At 43.7% G+C, this 24,884-nt stretch overlaps 1 protein-coding gene across 3 annotated transcripts in view; it reads right to left on the reverse strand.

Annotated features, from left to right (window-relative positions):
- The window catches only part of DCLRE1C (DNA cross-link repair 1C), a 49,156-nt gene extending 31,553 nt beyond the window's left edge, over nucleotides 1–17,603 (reverse strand). Inside the window, exons 1-9 of one of the 3 annotated variants that reach the window (XM_080812127.1) lie at nucleotides 17,431–17,603; nucleotides 11,493–11,544; nucleotides 10,584–10,659; nucleotides 8,906–8,990; nucleotides 4,213–4,272; nucleotides 2,273–2,328; nucleotides 1,601–1,702; nucleotides 861–933; nucleotides 534–674 (exon numbers count right to left, since the gene is read on the reverse strand). In XM_080812127.1, coding sequence (XP_080668253.1) covers nucleotides 534–674; nucleotides 861–933; nucleotides 1,601–1,702; nucleotides 2,273–2,274 — 318 coding nt within the window. In that variant the 5' untranslated portion in view covers nucleotides 2,275–2,328; nucleotides 4,213–4,272; nucleotides 8,906–8,990; ... (1 more) ...; nucleotides 11,493–11,544; nucleotides 17,431–17,603. The remainder of the gene's footprint in view (nucleotides 1–533; nucleotides 675–860; nucleotides 934–1,600; nucleotides 1,703–2,272; nucleotides 2,329–4,212; nucleotides 4,273–8,905; nucleotides 8,991–10,583; nucleotides 10,660–11,492; nucleotides 11,545–17,430) is intronic. The other 2 variants (XM_080812125.1, XM_080812126.1) reach the window with 2 other exon arrangements.
- Between the last annotated feature and the right edge of the window lie 7,281 nt (nucleotides 17,604–24,884).

Raw genomic sequence — 24,884 nt, forward strand, 5'->3', positions numbered from 1 at the left:
TCACTACATCTATTTTATGACCCATGGTCATAAAGAATACTTGAAAAAAAATACTTCCCCCATGGGACATTTCGCCACGGCCATTCCCAGCCACGGGGCCGCAGTCGGCTCCTCCCATGAGGGCATGAACAAACAGAGATGACCTCTCACTCCACAGGGGCTGCCAACGCCCGTCACACATGCCCTTTCTTTGTTTGTTTTTTGTTTTGTTTTGTTTTTTAAAGATTTTATTTATTTATTTGACCCAAGAGAGAAAGACTGCAAAAGAGAGGAGTGAGGCGGAAGGAGAGGGAGAAGCAGGCTCCCTGCTGAGCAGAGAGCCCGGTGTGGGGCTTGATCCCAGGACCCTGAGATCTAGACCTGAGCCGAAGGCAGACGCTTAACCGACTGAGCCACCCAAGCCCCCACCCCACGCCCTTTCATGGGCTGCTTCCCTCTCCTACTGCGGTTGGTTTCTGGGGGGCAGGGTGAGGAGGAAAGGAGAGGCTGGTGGGATGGAAGGAGCAAGAGAAAAGAAAGAGCCATCACCGTACCTGGACTCCAAATTCTTCACTTAGGTTGGTGAACAGGTACTCATACCCATAAGCTGCTTTGCAGTTCAGCCACACGACATGGTACGGACTCCGAGTGATCCAGCCTCGAACCAGCTCTACTATTCCACTCAGACACTCCTCCTGGGCAGGAATTTTCAAAGGCATTTAACACTTTTAAAACATCACTCACCCTCGGCACTCCCAACAGTCATGTTATTAATGCCAATTAATTATGGGACGATTATGATCTGACATGTTATTCTAGAGACTTCCTACTAGAAATAGCCACACCCCGGTTACCATGCCCACTTCTCCGGGGAGACTTACTCGACTAGGAATCTGATAAAATTTTGGATCACAAAAAGTAGTATCCAAGTATACACTCTGGATATCTTTCACTCTAGGAAAAAAAAACAAAAACACAACAATAACAATTGGTGTTAACCATCTAATGTTAAATAAAACATACATAAAGTTTAAATTCTCAGTAATCTTAGAGGGTGTTCCATTGAATTTAGAATTTTTTTTTTGTTAAATCAACTGTTTTAGGAAATGATTTCCACACAAAAAATTACACAGATTCTGTAAAGATGGTTCAGTGAATTTCGACAAGTTCACGTAACTACTGCCCCCAATCAACATACAGAATGTCACCATCACCCCATTCCAAGAAGAAAATTTTGCTTTACTGTCACGAATATAACAAACTTCAATTTCTAATTGAAACAAAGGCTTATATTTGGGAGGAAAGGAGCAGTAAAACTTTAGATGATTCAGTCCCCCATTCAAGAATTACATGAAGTCTGGGGCACCTGGGGTCTCAGTTAGTTAAATACCTGACTTCTGATTTCCGCTCAGGTCATAATCTCAGGGTCATGAGATGGAGCCCTGTGTTGGGATCCGTGGTGGGCGTGGAGTGTTTGGAATTCTCTCCTTCTCTCTCCCTCTGCCCTTTCCCCATTTCCCTGCTCATGCACACTCTCTCTCTTAAAAAAAAAAAAAAAAAAAAAAAAAAAAGAAAGAAAGAAAGAAAAGAAAAGAAAAAGGAATTACATAAAGGCCAGTACCTGCCCCCAGAATGCAGAAGCTCCATTCTAGCAGCTTCTCCCTTTGCCAATCTGAAGTCTCCCGTGTACAAGACTGTTCCATTATTGCCCTGAAATAAAAACCTGAGAAGGAAATAGATCTTGGTGACTTCTAAGTCTCATACAACATCCTCATAAAGCAAAAACACACTAAACCCATAACAAACATTTCCTGCCAAACATAGCCACCTACAATACGGTATTAGTGGGATTTTAATAGCTCTACACCATACCAGGCACTCAGCCGCCACCTTTTCTCAGGGGGCGGGGGGGGGGGGTGGTTAGATAACATTATGGACTGTACTAATGCATTTCCAACAGACATCCCCTGAAATGTGTTAGCACTCTCCACTACTCCTGGAGAGAAAAATCCATGGGACAGGAAAATGCAAAGCCAACAGAGAAATGGCCATAGAAGACTTCCATTATAAGAAAGCCACTTTTCCAACTTGATCTTCACCTCAATTCCCCAAGTTCAATTTGGAAACAAAGATTAAAGAAATTCCCATCTACATATTCAAGAAGTAATTTCCCATCTACACATTCAAGAAGTAATCTCCCCACGCATATTATTTTCTAGACCCTAAACATTTATTTCTACAAACGCAACATATATCTATGTGTAAGAAAATGGCAATAGATGAGCCCCCTTACATAACTGATCCTGGACAATGACCAGCTGGTAAGAGAGTCACAACAACCTCTTCCTTCTAAAAAGAAAATAAAGAAAAAAAAATAATAATAGAAGTTATCATCAGGACCCCGCTCTCCTTAATCGAACAGATTCAGGTACTTCTCAAGAACGTGGTATGCCTTTCCTCATTTCCTCATGCACCAAATCCTCGAGACGCATGAAATCCTCGCCCACAGAACGACGGTTAAATGCAGCGACAGTGTAACCCAGCAATTCTACTCTGAGCTACACACAAGAGAAACGAAAATGGACAACCACACGAAAACCTGGGCATGCATGTCCACAGCGGCCCCGCTCATACTAGCCAAGATGTAGAAACAGCCTAAATGTCGCTCAACTGATGAGCATGTGAATAGGATGCGGTCTACCCTTACAGTGGAATGTTATTTGGGCCACCACAAGAGATGAAATCCTCACATCATACTACGACACGGATAAACCTTGACACCATTATGCAAAGTGAAAGAAGTGAGTCATAAAAGACCACATCCAGTACGATTCCACTGATAGGAGATGTCCAGCACAGGCCACTCCTGCAGACTAGAGTAGCAGTTGCCATGGACTGGGGGAGGGAGAAGTAGGGAATGACTGCTAATGGGTACATGGTCTCTTTTTGGGTGATGAAAATATTCGAAAAATAACTGTGGTGGTGAATACACAACTCTGAGAATATATGAAAAACCACTGAATTGTACATTTTAAATGGAGTGAACTGTACGGTATATGATATCTCAATAAAGCTATTATTAAACTAAAAAAAAAAAGGAAAAAAAAAAGCCTGCTGTCATCTGGCCCCAAGTCACCATTCTACATGTACTGTCCCGGTAATAGGACACACCAGCTCGCTATGTGAGAATGGCAATTCCTCTCAGAAGTCTAAGGTCATTCATTCCGATGGCCCCATTAGAGCAAGTTCCTGTGGTTAGTTCTGGAGCCACAACACACAGAGCTACGGCACATGAGAACAAACCCAGGACCAGAGTGGGACGGCCAGACTCTGGTCATCAGGAGTTCAAGTCTTTCGCCAACGTAAGTGGCAAGACAGCGAGGCAATCGGGGGAGTCCAGCGCTCACTAACTGAGGTCAGCACAGCATCTGGGAACCTTCAGGCTGTCCTTTTCCCCTCCTTTTTAACCCGCACTCAACCGGCCTTGAAGCCCTCCCTTGCTGAACAATTCGGTGAGGACTACTTCACAGGCTGATCTTCTCCAGAGAGGAGACGCAAAGTCAGCCCCTGCCTGATCCTGGCGAGATGACGAACACCCTTCGGAGTTCAACGTGTCGGCAGGGGCAGGTTTTAACCCGGCCACGGAACTAATCCTACCTAGATTCCCCAGACAGTAGGAAAATACTTCTGGCCCTAGAAATAATTTGAGGTAAAAAATAAACAAATAAAAGGTAGGTCCATAATCTTGCTTATTAATAAATCTTGATTGTTAAACATTAACACAAAAGTACCTGCTTCTAAATTTAAGGACAAAAAATAACTGAATCCACGTGGACACTGTTTCTTCCATAAGAAATGATTCAGAAAATAAGAAAATCACAAATACATGTATTTGCTACAAAAGCACTAAGCACCATATTATATCCTGAATATCGTAATAAACATAATAAAAGTGACAATGACATCATGCAGTAATATTAACAACTGGAGTTCTCATCATTAGCAGGTTAATATACGAAAAAAGAGCAATTCACACAGAAGTCAAAGTCTACCTTGTAGACTACCATGTAGAAAAGAAATACAACACAAATACATATATATATATTTTCCCCCTACAAAGTCATCCAATTACTATAACTTTTATTTATGGTAAGAGCAGCATTCAAAATCACAGAGAAAAACAATCAGATTATTAAATAATAATTTTTTAAATTATATTTAGTATTTACTTACCTCGCCTGATGCTTCATCAACTAAAGGTATCTGGGTAGGAGTTTCTATTTCAATGGATATCTATTAAAATAAGAGATCATATGTACCATCATACTCAGTGTTTTCAGTTTTTCATGGATTTGCATGGTTCTGCCATCTCCAACACACACAAAAAAAAGACTTAGAAGTTACTAGGACTCTGAGTCATAATTTCGGACTCCGCAATACTAAATGTTTTAATAGCTTGACGGAAGGATAGAGCTAACGTAGTGCCTTTCCTATGGCTGATGTGGCAACGTGGGTTAAATGCCTCTTAAACTTACATATCCTTTGACACGGCAATTCTATTTCCATGAATTCAATTCTTCTCCCATCGCTCCCCATCCCTGTCCTCCCACTGCCGCTCCCTCTGAACTTGAGCCTCGGTAACACACATGGCCACGTGCTCTGCGTGCTTAGGCTTCTCGCTGCAGAACACAGCCTGGATCTGTCCACGAGGTGCTGGCCTCCTTCAGATTCGGGCTGCCTCAAGGGGCTCCCAGGTGGCCTGGCCCATTTTACTATGACAGCAACTTGCATGAGGGGCATTCAGTATGTAGTTGATGAATCAGTACACACAATTCATCTTTTCAGTCCACAGATATCCTAAAACTTAGAGTAACTGAGATTCAGGTGTTAAAAATATCCTTGCATTCTGGGGGCGCCTGGGCGGTTCAGTTGGTTAAGCGTCTGCCTTCGGCTCAGGTCATGATCTCCGGGTCCTAAGATTGAGCTCTGTGTCCAGCTCCCTGCTCAGTGGGGAGTCTGCTTCTCTCTGTACCCCCATAGTGCCCAACTCGTACTCTCTCCCTCAAATAAATAAATAAAATCTTAAAAATATATGTATCCTTGCATTCCGGAGTAAGCACACTGTACTGTGTTCACAACGCACTTTTTTGCTACTCTGAGATTCAGCTAGCTCTTAATCAGGCTGTTCACATGGTCATACATGAAACAGCTTCTCTCTTCCTTGCACTATCATTATCAATTCTGCCAACAAGGTCAAGCAGCTTCTCTCTTTACTATATCCCACAAAAACTCATCCAGTATGGGGATTATTTGTCCTTTGAACATTTGGCAAAATGCACCTATAAAACCATCTGGACCTGGGGCTTATTGAAGAAGAGATCTTTGTAAGTTGTTTTAATTTCTTCAATGTTTACTTCTTCAAGTTTTCCACTTTTTTTGCCTCAATTTGGTATTTTCCTACTTACCCAGGTATTCACTTTGCCTAAATTATCAAATATACAAGTATATCAAATATACTATCAAATATACTAATTAATATACATTAATTTTCAAAAAATGCATTGCTACTATTAATACTTTCCTTTTATCATTCTGTATTTTTATATGCATCTTTTTTTTGCACAGAGAGAGAGATCACAAGTAGGCAGACACAGGCAGGGGCGGGCGGGGGGGGGGGTAGAGAGAGAGAGAGAGAGAGAGAGAAGCAGGCTCCCTGCTGAGGAGAGAGCCCGATGCGGGGCTCGATCCCAGGACCCTGAGATCATGACCTAAGCCAAAGGCAGAGGCTTAACCCACTGAGCCACCTATATGCATCTTTTTTTTTTAAGATTTTATTTATTCATTTGAGAGGGAGACTGAGAGAAAGAGAGAGACAGAACATGAGCAGGGGGAGGGGCAGAGGGAGAAGCTGACACCCACCTTCCCCCCACCCAGCAGGGAGCCTGATGCGGGACTCAATCCTGGGACTCCAGGATCATGACCTGAGCTGAAGGCAGTTGCTCAACCGAGCATCTGGCCACCCATCTCACCCATGCGCCCCTGCATCTTTTTTTAATCTTGGCAGAAATCTATTTCTGTTCCTCTAAAGATGAGCTTTTACTTTTGTCAATCTTGCCTTTTATTTTCTGTGGTAGTTGATCTCTGTATCGCTAACTTGTCCTTTTGCCTTAATTATTTCCTTCTTTCCCATATCCTTAGATTTGCTTTGTTGCTCCTTTCCCTTCGTACTGAGTTGAAGACTCATTCCATGTAATTCTGGTCTTTGTTTTCTAAGAAATGTACTCAATGCTGTCAATTTCCCTTCAAGCGCTAATTTAGCTGTGTTACACACATTTTGACATGTTGTGTTCTCACAGTCCATCAATTCTAAGTATTACATGCTTTTCTTTACAATTTCCTCTTTAACCTAATGGTTGCTTATTATATGCATTCAGTTCCCACGTGTGGGATGATTTTAGCTGTCCTTTTATTTATGACTTGAGCAACACCGCATTGTACTCAGAGAACAGACCAGTAGGATTTCCTACTTTTGTGACACAGCACATGGTCAATTGTTGTAAGTGTTTCCTGTATACCAAAGATCTTGCTTTCCCTGTGGGTGCCTCAGATTGCTATTAGTTCACATTTATTAATCGAGCCCTTCAAATCTATCTTATTTCCTGCTTCCTTCCTCTTTCAGTTTTTTTTTTTTTTTTAATTTTATTTATTTGAGAGAGACAGAGAGAGCACAAGCAGGGAGGATGAGAGAAGCAGATTCTCCCGCCGCTGACCTACAGGTCCACGGCAACCTCAGGCCTAATACCAGGCCGAGGTGACAGCCTTGGTGTTGGGCCACTCTGTGGAGTGGGGATGGACCCCACCCCAATTACGGTCAGAGGTCGAGCCAGAATGTGCCACACGTGCACCAACAGGGTGTGAAAACACTGTTTTTCTCACACTGTGGGAGGTTCTGCAGAGAGGAGAGCAGTGCCCCAGCTGGGAGGAAGTGGCTCTTCCCCTCACCCCAGAGGCAGTGAGTGGCCCTGGTTTTTATTGTGGTTGGGGGGTGTGCCTGGGCTCCCATGGTTCAAACTTCACGTCAGTGCCAAGGGAGGGGGTAGGCTTTTTTTTTTAAGTTTTTTTAAATTTATTTGACAGAGAAAGAGAGAGGGGGAGCGGCAGGCAGAGGGAGAGGGAGAAGCAGTCTCCCTCCTGACAGGGAGCCCGATGCAGGACTTGATTCTGAACCCTGGGACCATGACCTGAGCCAAAGGCAGATGCTTAACTGACTGAACTACCCAGGGGCCCCAAGGCTTTTTTTTTTTTTTAATCAGCCTGCCCAAATGTGGGGCAGAAGTGGAAAGAGGATGTGAGAGCTGAAAGCTGGCAGCAGGCAAACATCAAACAGACCCTGACACTTGTTCAGCCTTCTCTGCCAGCTCCCACAATGACTTAAGGTTTAAACCACAGAGTGCACCCTAACTGCATTTCCCCAGGCTTCTCTTTCTCTGGTCAAGCACTGGGGGATCAGTGAGGACTTTATCCAGTTTGTCAATTGCATGTTTGTCAATTGCATGTTAAGTTCAAATCTTCTTGATCCATTGTTCCTTCTGACAATAAATAACATCCTCTTGGAAACAAGATCTCTTTTTACCTTCGATTCTATTTTGTATGACAAAAAAAAACTGCCATTCTGGATTTTTTAGCTTCTAATTATTTATTTATTTATTTATTTATTTTTAAGAAGGAATTTTATTTTATTTATTTATTTGTCAGAGAGAGAGAGAGGGAGAGAGAGCGAGCGAGCACAGGCAGACAGAGGCAGAGGGAGAAGCAGGCTCCCCGCCGAGCAAGGAGCCCGATGTGGGACTTGATCCCAGGACCCTGGGATCATGACCTGAGCCGAAGGCAGCCGCTTAACCAACTGAGCCACCCAGGCGTCCCATAGCTTCTAATTATTTAGTACACCTTTTCCTTTTTTTGTTTTTTTAACTTCATTTCAATTTGCATTTATCCTTTTGTTTTATCTAAATCTCTTGTAGACTAAGACTATTGGAACTTTCCTTTTTTTTTTCCCTTAACCTAAACTGAGAAAATCATTAGTTAGAAAATTAACTAGTGGGGCGCCTGGGTGGTTCAGTGGGTTAAAGCCTCTGCCTTCGGCTCAGGTCATGATCCCAGGGTCCTGGGATCGAGCCCCACATCTGCCTCTCGGCTCAGCGGGGAGCCTGCTTCCTTCTCTCTCTCTCTGCCTGCCTCTCTGCTTGCTTGTGATCTCTGTCTGTCAAATAAATAAATAAAATCTTAAAAAAAAAAAAAAGAAAATTAACTAGTAATTACTGTTATAATAGGACTTTTCCTGGCATCTTTACATTTTCCATATACCATTCCTTTGTTTCTCCCCTTCACTATATGCTTTCCATTGGACAGATCCATTTTATTCTGTCAGATTCAAAGTTGTCCACTCTTTTTATTCCAGTTGTTATCCCTTTATCATAACCCATAAGATGTGTTCATTTTTCCTAAACTATGTCATGACCTAAGTAATAGGATTTATCAGTTGTGTTAAACATTTCACACTCTGCAGTATTAAAATGCAACTTAGCACTTTGCACAGTGGCAGTATCGTAGCCAATGAGGTTTATCTGAGGTGCGATTATTGCTAATTAAAATGCAATTTAGCAAGAGTTAATGAAATTAAACCAACAAAACTAAGACCTGAGATCAAGCCACTGATGGACAAGAAAAACAAATCTGCAACAACAAAATGTTGGCCTCTTCTAAACTGAGGAGTTACAAAGACTAAACATCAATACTGTAATTAATGTGGATAAATACAGTGTAGGACTAACTGGGCTTTGAATAATCCCAATGCTTTGTTTAATCGACCTTGAAAAATATTTCCCCTTGAGGTAAAGAATTAGTGTCACAAAAAAACAAAACTTACGATTCGTTTCTCCCAAAATCTGTACTTCGGGCTAGTTAACAACAACTCTTTAGTAACAGGCGAACAGTATAAGCAAACCTTCAAGCTGAAAGAAGAAATTTAGAAAAGCTGGGTCAGTACAATCCACAGCGAGCCATCTGGGTGACTAGAAAAATACATTACATCACGTATTAGTTATCTCAAGTCATTCAGACACTGAGCTGGCTCAACAAGTGTCAGAACAGGTCCCCACATGCCACCACCTGTAACTATCTAGGTCCCATCAAGACCGAAGGCGCCAGGGGGTGGTAGGATGGGGGGCACCTGGCTGGCTCAGTTGGTAGAGTGTGTGACTCTGGATCTTGGGGCTGTAAGTTAGAAGCCCACATTTGGAGCAGAGATTACTTAAAAATAAATTTATTTTTAAAGATATATTTATTTATTTTATTTTGAGAGAAAGAGAAAAGGGAAGAGCGAATGAGAGGGAGACAATCTCAAGCCGACTCCCCACTGAGCGTGGAGCCCACATGGGGGCTTGATCCCACAACCATGGAATCATGACCCTGGGATCATGACATGAGCTGAAATCAAGAGCCAGCTGCTTAACAGACTGCACCACCCAGGAGCCCCCCTTAAAAATAAAATAAAATACAATAAAAAAAAAAAAGTGCAGAGGGACAACAGGGAAAAAGCAGAAGAGAATACACCGTGCCCTCTGACTTCCTCAAAAGGGGGTCCCCCATCACTCTGAGTTTAAAGATACATGTTTGTACCTGATCAGATATGTCTGGAACGATTCCACCACATGAAGCTACCTCTCAAGAAGGGAGGGAAAGGGGTGGGGATGCTTTCGAATTTTTAAATTCAAAAACAAAGCTTAGAGTTAAGAATATAGTCTGCGGTGGACCGTCTTTTCCGAAGATGGCCACGCTAATATATTCCCAACCACACATGCTCTGTTTACAGATGGATAAGGAAATCCCTCCGCTGACAGAGGGGTCTATTTTAACCACCACTACCCCCTTCAGCCTATCTTTGTGACTGGCTCAACCAACAGAACGTGATGAAGGGAGGTCTTAGGACTGTGGAGGCTATGTCTCCTGGGCCACATGGCTCCCTGCTAACTCTCCCTTGGGACATACACTTTTTAAGCCCCGAGTCTCCATTTAAGAAGTTTGGCTACCGGGGCGCCTGGGTGGCTCAGTGGGTTAAAGCCTCTGCCTTCGGCTCAGGTCATGATCCGAGGGTCCTGGGATAGAGCCCCGCATGGGGCTCTCTGCTCAGCAGGGAGCCTGCTTCCTCCTCTCTCTCTCTGCCTGCCTCTCTGCCTACTTGTAATCTGTCAAATAAATAAATAAATAACTCTTAAAAAAAAAAAAAAAAAAAAAAGAAGTTTGGCTACCTTGAAATCACCATGCTGAAGTTTTCTAGGGACAGGGTTGCCCAAAAGCCCCAGCTGCCTGATTCCTCTCAAGCCTTGGAGTCAAACACTGAAGGATGGGCCCCCAGATAATGGCAGTCCCCCTAGGACACCCAGCCAGGCAGAAACCAGCATCCCCGACTGTGCTCTGTCAGCATTCCCGACCCACAGAAACTGAGAAAGAGAACATATGATTAGTGGGTTAAAGTCCCTAAGTTTGGGGGTAATTTGTTATGCAGCAATAGATAACTAATATACGGGCTCAAAAATCAGACAGACCTGGTTGAAATCCTGGTCCTGCCACTTACTGGCTGCGTGACCTTGGGCAACTAATTTAACCTCTCTGGTTCCTCATCTGCAAAACAGAAATAATAATGGTATCTATTCAAAAGTTACCAAGAGGATCTAATGAGGATGTTGGCTCCAAGAAGACAGGGATTTTCATCTGTGTTGTTACTAGTATATCCTCAAAGTCCAGCACAATGCCTGCCTTGTCACAGGCTCTCAAAGAAACTGTCAAACTAATCATCACATAGTACCTGGCATTTATATAAGTACTCAGTGAATACAGGCTACCATTCATCACGAACACAGACTCATGATAGCACTTTGCAGAGAAGACTGGCATCCACCAGGTCAGAAGTTAAAGAGTCAACAGGCCCCTTTCCAATACATAGCTTGGGGATTTGGAACTGACATTTAAGCAAAAGCGGGCTGTAGGAAAAGAACACAGTAGTTTGGCTTGAAGATCCAAAAACATTATGACTATCTTCGCAACAGAACTACACACACAGGGAGAAACGAAAATGAACACACTACTGCTACCCCCAACAGCATGATGAATCATACAATTAGAATGTCAAGTGACAGAAAACAACCAGAAGGGTCTATTCGGTATGATTCTACTTATACAAAGTTCACAACCAGCCAAGGTTAAACCATGACGACAAAAAGTCAGAATACACGATGCCTCTGAGACGAGGACTGACCGGGAGGAGGGATGGGGCTCTGTTCTGGGACACGGGCCCTATTCTATTTCTCGATCTGGGTGGAAGCTTCATAGATGTGCTCACCTACATAAGCTCATCTGACTGTGTCCCCTTACAATGTATGTACTTCCCTGTGTAGCAGTCACAGCTCAATTAAAATGTTTACTTAAACACACAAATAAGGAGCAAAATAAATTACCTGCACTCCAGCCTTCTTTTCAAGGTAGGGGCTCTTAATCCTTTCATGTGATCTAAAAACAAAAGAATCAAAAATTATAAGCACATTTTTTTTTGAGAGGATTCCTTAGGCCAAGCAAACAGTTTCTGTTCTTTTCAAGCTTTCTTTTAAGAGAAAATATATGAGAGGTTCACTTTTTTTTTTTTAAGATTTCTTTTATTTGAGAGAGCGAGCACGCACACTCATTCGTGAGTGGGAGGGCGGGGGAAGGGGGGAGGAGAGAATCTTTTTTTTAAAACCTGGAGTGTGGTTACTATATATTTTTTTTAACATATAATGTATTATTTCCCCGGGGTACAGGTCTGTGAATCATCAGGCTTACACATTTCACAGCACTCACCATAGCACATACCCTCCCCAATATCCATAACCCACCATTCCATCCCTCTCACCCAGCTCCACTCCAGCAACACTCATTTTGTTTCGTGAGATTAAGAGTCTCTTATGGTTCGTCTCCCTTCCAATCCCATCTTGTTTCATTTTATCCCCTCCCTACCCCTCACGACCTCCCGCCCTGCACCTCAAATTCCTTATATTAGAGAGATCATATGATAATTGTCTTTCTCAGATTGACTTATGTCACTCAGCATAATAACCTCTAGTTCCATCCACATTGTTGCAAATGGGAAGATTTCGGTTTTCTGATGCCTGCATGGTATTCCATTGTATATATATATACCATAGCTTCTTTATCCATTCATCTGTTGATAAACATCTAGGTTCTTTCCATAGTTTGGCTATTGTGGACATTGCTGCTATAAACACTCAGGTGCACGTGCCCCTTCGGATCACTACATTTGTATCTTTAGGGTAAATACCCAGTGGTGCAATTGCTGGGTCGTAGGGTAGCTCTATTTTCAACCTTATGAGGAACCTCCATGCTGTTTTCCAGAGTGTTTGCACCAGCTTGCATTCCCACCAACAGTCTAGGAGGGTTCCCCTTTCTCCGCATCCTCACCAACCATTCTGATTGGTGTGAGGTGGTATCTCATTGTGGTTTTGATTTGTAATTCCCTGATGCTGAATTGAGCACATTTTTCATGTGTCTGTTGGCCATCTGATGTCTTCTTTGCAGAAATGTTGTTCATGTCTTCTGCCCATTCGTTGACGGATTATTTCTTCTTTGGGTGTTGAGTTTGAAAAGTTCTTTATAGATTTTGGATACTAGCCCTTTATCTGCTGGGTCATTTGCAAATATCTTCGCCCATTCTATCAGTTGTCTTTTGGTTTGCTGACTGTTTCCTCTGCTGGACAAAAACTTTTGATCTTGATGAAGTCCCAATAGTTCATTTTTGCCTTTGCTTCCCTTGCCTTTGGCGACGTTTCTAGGAAGAAATTGCTGCGGCAGAGGTCAAAGAGGTTGCTACCTGTGTTCTCAAGTATTCTGATGGATTCCTGTCTCATGTTGAGGTCTTTCATCCATTTTGAGTCTATTTTTGTGTGTGGTATAAGGAAATGGTCCAGTTTTATTCTTCTACATGTGGCTGTCCAATTTTCCCAACACCATTTGTTTAAGAGACTGTCTTTTTTCCATTGGACATTCTTTCCTTCTTTGTCAAAGATTAGTTGACCACAGATTTAAGAGTCCATTTCTGGGCTCTCTATTCTGTTCCATTGATCTATGTGTCTGTTTTTGTGCCAGTACCATACTGTCTTGATGATGACAGCTTTGTAATAGAGCTTGAAGTCTGGAATTGTGATGCTGCCAACTTTGGGTTTCTTTTTCAACATTCCTCTGGCTATTTGGGGTCTTTTCTGGTTCCATACAAATTTTAGGATTATTTGTTCCATTTCTTTGAAAAAAAAGTTGATGGTATTTTGCTAGGGATTGCATTAAATGTGTAAATTGCTTCAAGTAGCATAGACATTTTCACAACATTTGTTCTTCCAATCCATGAGCATGGAACATTTTTCTATTTGTTTGTGTCTTCCTCAATTTCTTTCATGAGTACTTCATAGTTTTCTGAATACAGATCCTTTGCCTCTTTGGTTAGGTTTATTCCTAGGTATCTTATGGTTTTGGGTGCAATTGTAAATGGGATCAACTCCTTAATTTCTCTTTCCTGTGTCTTGCTGTTGTGTATAGAAATGCAACTGATTTCTGTGCATTGATTTTTATATCCTGACACTTTACTAAATTCCTATATGAGTTCTAGCAGTTTTGGAGTGTAGTCTTTTGGATTTTCCACATAAAATATCATATTATTTGCAAAGAGTGAGAGTTTGACTTCTTCTTTGCTGATTCGGATGCCTTTTATTTCTTTTTGTTGTCTGATTGCTGAGGCTAGGACTTCTAGTACTATGTTGAATACCAGTGGTGATAATGGACAGCCCAGCTGTGTTCCTGACCTGGGGGAAAAGCTCTCAGTTTTTCCCCATTGAGAATGATATTCGCTGTGGGTTTTTCATAGATGACTTTGATGATATTGAGGTAAGAACCCTCTATCCTTACACCGTGAAGAATTTTGATCAAGAAAGGATGCTGTACTTTGTCAAATGCTTTTTCAGCATCTATTGAGAGTATCATATGGTTCTTGTTCTTTCTTTTATTAATGTCTTGTATCACATTGATTGATTTGCAGATGCTGAACCACCCTTGCAGCCCAGGAATAAATCCCACTTGGTCTTGGTGAATAATCCTTTTAATGTACTGTTGGACCCTATTGGCTAGTATTTTGGTGAGAATTTTTGCACCTGTGTGGGAGGAGAGAATCTTGAAGCGGACTCCCCACTGAGCAGGCAGCCCGGCACTGGGCTGGATCCCATGACCCCGAGATCATGACCTGAGCCAAGACCAAGAGTTGGATGCTCAAGCAACTGAGCCCCCAGGTGCCCCAGGAGGTTCACCTTTATAAGATAACTGATTTGTGTGGGCTACTGACTCTTCTGCAGGTGGCAAATGCAGCTGCAAACAGGGCGGGAACCACCACAAGCTGACCATCATGGCCATCATTTACAAGAACAATCCCCTCCATCTTAGGACAGACTCTAAATCACTCGGAGTAGCCACAGAAGAATGAGTGACCAGACTCTCACTTCAGAACTGCTTCCAGCACTTTCTTTCATGTTCTTCTTCCATTTTAATCCAACCATCCTTTGTGCCCCACTTTATGTGACCCATCCAGTTCCAAGCACTGAAGTGAGTCCATCTGGAACTTGTTTAGGCTTAGGTCAGCATGAGAAGAGTTTCATTCTCTTCTCAGCCTGCTGTGACTGCTGGGTGGAAAGATGAGGCATTTCTATCCACACAGGTCCGCTTCGCAGCCCTCCAAAGCAACACATACAGAAAGACAGCCTTTAAACATAGTCACTCTAATACATTCTGAATCTCCAGCATGGGAAGGACTAGATAGCAATGACCACAAACCCTACTTATTCAAATTACCCACTCCCCACGCACACACGTCCTCAACCACAATCAACTGTGCTGATCCTTAACTCCAGAGAAAACAATGCAGTCACCACCACCCCACCCCCCACAGCAGACCTTGACTGGACTTGTGCCTGCCCCCTCAGTGGGTGAATCCCCTCAGATCACTCCAGGCTTTTAGAGCCTCTGGTAGCACTGGTTGGGATTTCCAAAGAATTTGTGCCATGGCAAAAGAGAGGCTGAATCAAGACTCAGTTCCATACTCCCAAACTAAATCAGCAGGCAGCCTCTGTGGCCGCTTAATCAAGACAGCCCAGGACCAGCCCAGGACCGGCCCTGGACCACCACAGACCCCTCCAAGGCTGCCAGCAAGAGAACCTGGGCCAGTTCACTTGGTGCTGCAAGGACTGTGCCCAGAGTCTCCTTTCCAGAGCCTTTTTGCCTTCCTGAACCAAATTAAGTCATTGGAAATTGTCCCCTAATGGGGTCTTCTCCAACCCTGGGCTATTCTATCAGGCCACCGGTCCCCTCTTGACCTCCAGACCTTACTGATGCTTAGCAAAGCCTGCCCTGAGCACAGGACTGGGTTTCAGATGGCCCATAAGCAGGACTGAGTGGGCCATGGAATGAGACGTTCTATCAAAATGTGATTTTTTTGGGGGGCGCCTGGGTGGCTCAGTGGGTTAAAGCCTCTGCCTTCGGCTCAGGTCATGATCCCAGGGTCCTGGGATCGAGCCCCGCATCGGGCTCTCTGCTCAGCGGGGAGCCTGCTTCACTTCCTCTCTCTCTGCCTGCCTCTCTGCCTACTTGTGATCTCTGTCTGTCAAATAAATAAATAAAATCTTTTTTTAAAAAATGTGATTTTTTTTTCCTACCAAAAGAGGCCACAGATTTTGTCAGATATCCTGTATCAGTCTGTTCAGAATGACACAAAATACTGCAGACAAGGTAGTTTAAACCATAAAACTTCTTACAGTTCTAGAGGCTAAATTCCAAGCTCGAGGAGCCAGGGTTGGTTTCTGGTGAGACTTCCCCTCCTGGCTTGCAGATGGGCCTTCTTCTGTGTGTGTAGAGAGTGCAATCTCTATTCCTCTTTTCATAAGGCCATCAATCCTAATGAGTTAGGATCCAGCTCATTTAAATTTTAACTGCCTCCTAAAAACCCAGTCACCAAATACAGTCACATGGGGGTTTCAGCTTCAACATATGAAGGGGGTGGGGCAGCACAATTCAGTCCACAGCACATCAAAGAAATCTGTTTCTGAAAAAGGTTAAAAACTACCAGTGAGCAGTGTGGGAAATTTCCAAAAGCAGAAGCTGAGTTCTTGCCCTTGATGAGATTATTTTCAGGCTGAGTAAACAGACTCACGCGTCATTAGAGAACAGGAACAGTCATTATAACTGCTCAAAAACAGGGAGTCAAGTTTTTTGCCTAACATACAAACAGATGATCACGATTTCAGATTCCCTAAGATGGATTCCTTCTCCAAACTCGCTACTGGTAAACATCAAGGGCGAGCCCCTGTGCCACACGTCAATCATGGCTAAGCACATTCTGAGTTCAGAAACTCCAGTGACGCTCAAGACAAAAGGTGAAACAGAGGTATCCCCACCCAGCAGGAGATTCACAATGAAAAACACACCAAAACCGAAAACGTTATTCTGGAGAATAAGTAGAAAGACCTTCAAAGAGGCTCACAGGGCTATTTTACAAATCAAGAGACGAAATTCAGATTTTCCGCATTGACGAGAGAAAATTCGTAGATTAGAGCAAGAAAGCAGAGGCACTTCCCAAAAGCGCAGACGCAGGCATACTAGGTGATACACACACGGCCAACGGTTGCGAAATGAGAGCTCCTCCAGCTCTGGAGATTGGTTAGAACGTTTTAGAGACTCTCCCGCCTCACCTGGAGCCTCTAACCTCCAGGCCTTATCATTAGGGCCTAATCCCTAACCGTGTGCAGCTGTGAAATCTTAGTATTCTGGTTGCTTCATCTTAAACGAAACTTTTATACTGGAGGCGGGCAGAACACCTCAAAGGAGGGGGAGCTTGCACTACAGGAGCTTTCGGACACGAGGTCAGAGTGTGTGTGCGGGCGCTTGCTCGATAATAAATACTGGGGGGCGGGTAGGGCGGGATTTCATCTAAAATTTGTTTTCTTTATAACATGGAAGCGAAGATGTAGAGGAAGAAGTAAGTAAGAATCTTCGCTGACCTCTGACTCTTCGCTGCTAGGAGAACTACCAAAAGAACCCAAGTGTTATCTCTGGTCAAACGGGCCGGGGGGGGGGGGGTGCTGCGCAAGTTTCGGTTCCGTCCCGTCGTACAGATGAAGAAATAAAGCCTCAGAGAGGCCGAAGAGCCAGGCTGGGACAAGGTGCATCTGCTGGTCTGGGCCCCGGCCTCCCGGAGCCTGCACTCGGCTGCTCGAGCTCCCCCCGCACCCCGGGCGGCTTCCCCGCGGGGCCAGAACTCACGCAGCCTGCGTCCCCCCGGCGGGCGGCGCTCCGCGCTCCGCGCTCACTCACCCTTGTGGCAGTGGGACAGGAAGTAGGCGCGGGCTTTCAGGTTCTCCCTGTCGAAGCGGTCTATGGAGATGGTTGGGTACTCGGCCATCTGCCCCTTGAAGGAACTCATAGCGCCAGCATAGCCCGCCAGACCCGACCCCACGCCGCCTGCGGAAGCTGAGGTTTTCCTCGCCGGTCAGCCACTTCCGGGAACCTGCCGCCGCCGCCGCGCCATTGGCCCGCCGATGCAGCCACGTCCAATCAGAGGAACCCTGCGGCGGCAGGGCGGTGCCGAGGAACTTCAGTGGAGAGTCCGCTGCCCGCGAATCGTGTGGTTGATTGTTTGAGTGGCGGGATGCTGGGCTGGGGCAGCTGGCGGGGATCTAGGATGTGGCGCGACGAAGGTGCCTCCTGCTGGAAACCTTGACTCAACACGAGTGGCCTTCCTGGTGCAGTGTGTCCGTGTCTGTGCAGGAACGGTATCGCGAAAGGAAACTGAACACCCGTAGCAGGTGCTCTACCCAAGGATGCCAAGAAGCGAAGGGCGATGCAAAGCTTCGCATTGAAATCAGACTTCGTTCCACCTCCTGCTTGTCTGAGAGCCTGAAAGCCGAGCTCAGTTTCCCTTCTTTACTTTTTTCCCAGTTTCTACCTTAGGGGGTAACCATGAGGATTGTATGAGAAAAAAAAAAAATTGTATGTGACTCATGGTAGATTCAGTAACTTAGTTCCCACTTCCCTTTATTTATTTATTCACTTATTTATTTTAAAAGATTTTAATTTATTTATTTGACAGAGAGATAGAGAGAGAGCACAAGCAGGGAAGCAGCAGGCTGAGGGAGAAGCAGGCTCCCAGCTGAGCAAGGAGCCCTATAGGGACTCGGTCCCACTGAATGGATCCCTTCCTATCAAGTCTCCTTAAACACCACAATATTAATAATCAGAAACAACTCAAACACTCTTGAGGTGTTGTTTTGTGTATTGCATTATAATAAGCCTTGCAGTTTATTACATATATGACTAAGAAGTGCCTTCAGGTAGGTTTTCAACCCATTTGGAGACAGCACATTTGCAGAATATGATAAACAAATGCTTCCACAAAGACACAAAGTAATGCGGGGGCGGGGGGGGGTCCAAGAACAATGACTTTTAAGCAGTGGAATCAAGAATCAGAGTGCCACCCTCACAGCATTTTCCTGCAGCCATAGTACTCAGAGTTCTATTCAAATAGAGATTTCTCAGAGGTGAAGAAAAAGAAAGGGGGGAAGATGAGATAGAGTGGGAGCAGTATAGACATCATAATCATTTGAGTAAAGCATTCTGTTAGTATACTATTGCCAACACCTTTGATTCGGTATAAGATGGTTTGTCTTAGAATAAAGGAGGGCTAAGCTGTGTATACCTAAAAACAAATTCTGCAGTGAGACTGGGATCTGGAGAATCTGGTGTGTCTACCTCTGACAGGATGTGGAACTCCTGGCAAGGCAGGTCAAGATAATAGTCATATGTTTATCTAACCACTTATTTATTCTCTCTTTCTACAATGGGTACAGTATGACAGAGTGAAGGGAAAGAGGATAAGGGAGAACAGATAGGTCAGAAAACAGCGAAGGTGGGTAAGTAGAGCCCACAGACATGCACAAACCATTGGAAAACATGAGCCAATTATTTGGCTCTTCTAGAAGAAGCCATAATCACTAGCCTTACACATCCTCAAGACACAAATATAACAGATTTTCAGGAGAAGCCCAATTTTCTGATTACTGAGTCCCAAGAGAAATTCCTCCTGTGGCTGCTAGTAAAGAAAATTGAAATGTAGTCAACAACATCAGCTATGCTCCACTTCCTCATCCCACATTGGGAATCTTTCTGCAAGTCCAAGCTCTTCAGACTTCTAAGTCCTTGATGTGTTCTGCCTCAAAGGGACTGAAAACTGCTACCAAGTGCATGTTACATACCAAAAAATTCGTTATTGAGGTAGGTATAAGTCTGTTGGGAAATAACTACAGGATATATTTTTCTTCACTTATAAACTGTTGTCAATCTAAATTAACTTACGTTATAAATTTACTATATTCAATGCTATTCCTTCAGAATAACAGACATAAAATGTCATACGAGGAAGCAGACAAGGAGATAATGTATGTTTTTTAAAAAGCATATCTGTGTGCTAGGGCTGCTGTAACAAGCACCACAGACTGGGTGACTTCCCCAACAGAAATTTCATTGCCTCAGAGTTCTGGAAGCTGGAAATCTGAGATCATACTCTATGATTCCACTTATATAAAATTATGAAAAGTGTGAACTGATCCAAAGCAACAGAAAGCAAATCAATAGTTGGCTGGGGGCACAGGAAACAAGTTCATTAACTTGATTGTGGTGATGATTTCACAGGTGTATGCATATATCAAACTTATCGAATTATAGGCTGTTAAATATGTGCTAGTTATTGCATTTGAATTATTGCTCAATGGATTTGTTTTCAAAATGTTTGGAGAGTGTATGGGAGAAGGTAGACAAAGTGAACAAGATTGGCAAGGCTCTCCCTTCTGTAGAAGAGTTAAGAAGACACTGCATGGCTAACTCACATAACAGAAGGTGGCTTTGAAAAAATCACAATGTATGTTTATTTTGCACTAGTTTCATGCATGTCTTCACCACCCATATCTCTTCTTCACACCTCCTACTCTCAACCCTCTGATTGATTAAAGTGTTATTATTCAACTAAGAAAAACTAAATAAAGTCTAACCAAAGCCCCAGACTATGGTAAGTGTTCAATAAATATTAGCTCTTATTATTATTTACTGGGCAGCCACTAAATGCCAAACACTGTGCTTGAACCCGGTTGTACATAAAGGAATCAGCCTTGGCACAAGACCTTACAGTTTGGCAGAAGTAGAAACTCGTGGAAATAAATGCAAGAAGTCTTACAGAATTTTATTGGAAACCTGCTAAGAATGCAGAGCAAAGACCGAGCAGAAGAGCTCAATTCTGCAAGGGGAAAGAAAAACATAGCGGAGAAGGTTAACTCAAGTTCAGCTTCTGAGCACAGGAACAGCTGAAGTCCTTGGAATGGGCTTTTATTAAGAGTGCACACTGCAAATTGTTCCTTTTAACCAAAGCACTTGGGTCAAAGGGATGAAATAATAGGGACTTACCAGGGGAAGTCAAGGTTAAACTAGCTAAGGAACCAGACCATGAGGCCTTATACACCAAGCCAAATAGTTCAAACTTTAACTTGAGCAACAGTGAGAAGCCTGGATGGTTTGAAACAAGAGAATGACAAGTGAATCAGAAGAGTGTTTCTCGACGTGTGGGCCCTGGGAGAGCACCTGTTAGAAATGCAAGATCTCTACCGCAGCCTAGACCTACTGAATCAGAACTCTCCAGCAGTCTGTTTTAACACACTCTCCAGGGGACTCTGATTGATGCTTAAGTTTTCAAGCCACTGGATTTAAATTTGAAAGAGCACTCAGGCAATCTGGGGCAGGACGTCTGGATCGGAAGCTGCCACAATACTCCCAAAAATGTGATGGTGTGGATTCACTTATTCACTCAACAAATCATCCCTGACCATCTACTCTGTGCCACACACTATTCTAGACATTAAAGATACAGCATCAAGCAAAGCAGAGTAAACCCCTTGTGACAATGAAGTGTACATTCTAGTGGAAATCAGGTCTATCATTTGTATAGTTCTAGGTGCGCTCCTAAATGGTTTACATTTGTTAATTCATCCTCACAACTGCCCCATCAGATAGGTACACTTTTTGTCTTGACAGTTAAGGAAAGCGGGGTTCAATAACTTGCACAAAGTCATGTGACAACTAAGTAGTAGAAACCAGATCCAAATCCAAGGTCATGCCTTAGACGTGATGCTCTACTGCTCCCGGAGCATCCGAGTGGCCATGGTGGTGAAAGATATTCATTCGAAATATATTGCTTTGATACCTCTTGTGCACTAGGTACTATTCTAGAAATTCAGTCAACAAGACCTCTGTATTTATGGAAATTATGTTCTTGCAGAAGATAATAAAATTAGGAAAGAAGCAATTTAAATGGTATAATAAGTAGTGATAAGTGCTGTGGACGGAAGAAAGACTAGAACGTAGTAAGGGGTAAGATAGAGAGCCTGATGCAGCAGCCACAGCTAAGGCCTCAAGCTGGAAACTGGGCCAGGAACAACCAGCAGATCAGTGTGGCTGGAATGGAGTGATCCAGGGCTCCAGAGCAAGGGAAGGGGGATTGTATGCAACCCTTGTAGGGTTTTGTTGGTTTTACTCTGTAAGATGAGAAGCCATTGCAAGCAGAGAAATGATACAATCTGAGTTATGTTTTAAACGGATTGCACAGACTGTTGTGTTGAGAATAGATGAGGGGGGGATCAAGAGACACCTGTTGCAGATTATTGCAATAACCAGCGTGGGTGGGGGAGGGGTGATAGTGGCCTGGACTCGGTGGGAACAGAAAAGCCAACAGTGACGGATAAATAGGGCAAGACAGAGTGGACTCTAGGAGCCATTTAGTTAAGGAGGAAGACTGTGGAAGGAGCAGGCTGGGGAGGGGACTTTGGAGAGGGCTGTTTGGGACAACTAGGTGAATGTTGAATATAGGCTGGATATACAGGTCTGGAATTGAGAGATTTGAGCTGAGGATATAAATTTGGGAGTTATAAGCAAATCGATAGTATTTTAAATATACAGATAAAGGTAATGATAGAGAAAAGTCATCTAAATTATGGATGTTGTTGATTGTGGGTTTACTAATTGCCAGTCACTAAGCTCTAATCTGTGAATTGACAGGTTCATTTGGTTTCAACAAAATGAGAAATAGGGTGGGACAGACGAGGGATCTACTCGCAGGAACCAAAATCTCCAACGGAATTCTGTCTGGTACTGTAGAAGCAAATAACACATTGTGCCCGATTCCTCTGCCTAGGGGTCAGCCCCAGCAGGATGTCCATCCTGGCGTCAGCTTTGACTCTCCAAACCGTCCGTCTCCGCCCTCGCACCTGCGCGCTAGGGCCCTCTCGCAGGGGGTGGGGCCGGAGCTAGGGGCGCCACGCGTTGCTAGGGGACGCGACGGTCGCCAAGGAGCGACAGTTGGCCTCTCGCTGCCCAGCCCACGGATTCCTGAGTGGAGAACACGAGCACCGCCGCGCTCTCCTGCGAGCTCCCGGGCGGGGTGCCTCGGCCTCTCCAGGTCGGCCAGCGAGGGTAACCACGGAGAGCGGGACCCAGGGGGTGGGTGGACGCGTCCCGAGGGGCCCGAACGGCCCGCCCCCTACCCTGTGCCCGCCCGGGCCCCGCCCCGGAACCCTCGGCTCCGCCCCTTCTGCCCCGACCCGCCTTTGTGATTTCTGAGATTTGTCCCGCTTGCTTCTCTATTTTCTGGGTTAGCAGGGGTCTTTACCTGCTACCCCTTGACTTTCAGAATCTGATTTCCCCATAGCTTCCAGGCCGAGCCGCGCCCTCTGCGGCTTGAGGTATTCTGGGGTCTCTTCTCAAGAGTTCTGCGGACCAGTCATCTGACCCCCAGTTTTCAAAATGCTTTCTCCATCTCAGCCTTTTACCTCGATTACAGAATTGGTGATTTCTGGCAGAAGAAAGGTTTGAGGGACTGGAGAAGGCATGGAGTGGCTTTACGCTGCACAGATGCAGATTAGCACACCTAGACCATGGACTACAAAGGCATATTTGGGAAACCAGTTGGGTTTTTTAACTGACCCCCCAAGAACTTTGGGAAGGGAAGTGTGCGGACCTAAGACCTTCTAAATGAGACCTTTTCACTGTTCGGAAAACAAGCCCAGGGATGTTAACTGATCAGCTCCTTTGCCATATCCTGATACATCTAGGAACAGAATAAAATAGGTAAAGAAATGGAGGGTTAGCAACACTAATTAATGCCCTTGGGGTTTTAATACAACTAAAGGCAAAAAGCACTTTTCAGAGCGAACAAGGAAATGAAAAGGACTTTTGCATAGAAAGAATAACTGATACATCAAAGGCTTTGATCTCAGATTGAAACTTTAGATTGTCAAGGGTTTGATATTGCTGAGTTTTTAAAATACCTATATAAACTTAATACTGTTTAATAAAATTAGAATTTTGCAAAACTAGAAAGTCAACCATTGCCATTTCCTGTTTCTGTAGCTACAACATAGTGTTGTAGTTTTGCCACAACTCTTGGCAAAGTAAAACCACTAAATTTCAAAGTGCTAAATGTTACTAGCGGGATTAATATTGTCACTGAATTTCCCAGAATTACTTAAATGTTTAATTGAAAAACTGTAAGTTGATCTTTCCCAATTTTAGTTTCATTCTGTTTTTAATAAGTAGAAAGTAAGTGGGGCACCTGGGTTGCTCAGTGGGTTAAAACCGCTGCCTTCGGCTCAGGTCATGATCCCAGCGTCCTGGGATTGAGCGCAGCATCGGGCTCTCTGCTCAGCAGGGAGCCTGCTTCCTCCCTTCTCTCTCTGCCTGCCTCTCTGCCTACTTGTGATCCATCTGTCAAATAAATAAAATCTTTTTTAAAAAAATAAGTAGAAAGTAAGTAATAAGGGAGACAAAAATTTAGGGGGGGATTTGCACCACCACTATATAGTATAGTTACAGTAACCACAGGGCTTCCTATTATGCTGAAAATGCATTTATGTTCCCTTTAGCTATTGTGGGAAAACAAAGTTTTGAAATGGCTAATATGTGTAGAGGATACATATTTCCACTGAGGAAAAAAAATGGGTTTTTTTCCTGCAGTAGTTCAACTCTTCTGTTGGACAGCTCTTCTGTTGAAAGCAATTTTTTTTTATTTTTTAAAAAATTTTATTTATTTGAAAGACAGTGAGTGCATGCATGCATGTACAAGAGGGGGAGGAGCAGAGAGAGAGAGAGAGAAGCAGACTCCCCCTGAGCAGGAAGCTGGAAGCAGGACTCAATCCCAAGACCCATGAGATCATTACCTGACCCAAAGGCAGATGCTTAACCAACTGGGCTACCCAGGAACCCGTGTTGAAAGCATTTTTATATTTATAGTTTACATAACTGTTTTGCTGGAAAGTGGCAAAATGTTATCTAGATGACACTCAGGAAAATAGTTTTTGAATGAATACGAGTATATAAAAGTATTTTGTTATGTATGAAAAAGCCAAGCCTAAAGCAAAAATGGCTTGGGTAAAACAAAAAGTATGACTGTGCCACTACTTTTAGAAAGTGTGCTTTATCTGTAAAAGCAATATAATACAGCCACTATATTCATATAACAAACATGACTAATTCTGAAAGTATTTTTATACAGTGAATTTGCACTTTTCCTTTCATGTTTCATAGTCACATTTTTCTATGAAAAAAATAAGTTATATATGGTTGTATATGTTAATGGATTGCCAGGCTATACCACATATGTTGAACTCACTGTTGGTCATACCTAGTGTGCAGCAACAAAGCAGTGAGCCTCCTATTGAAATGAATGGAAATGA

Source organism: Martes martes (assembly GCF_963455335.1).
Source record: "Martes martes genome assembly, chromosome: 8".
In the NCBI taxonomy this organism is placed as follows: Eukaryota; Metazoa; Chordata; class Mammalia; order Carnivora; family Mustelidae; genus Martes; species Martes martes.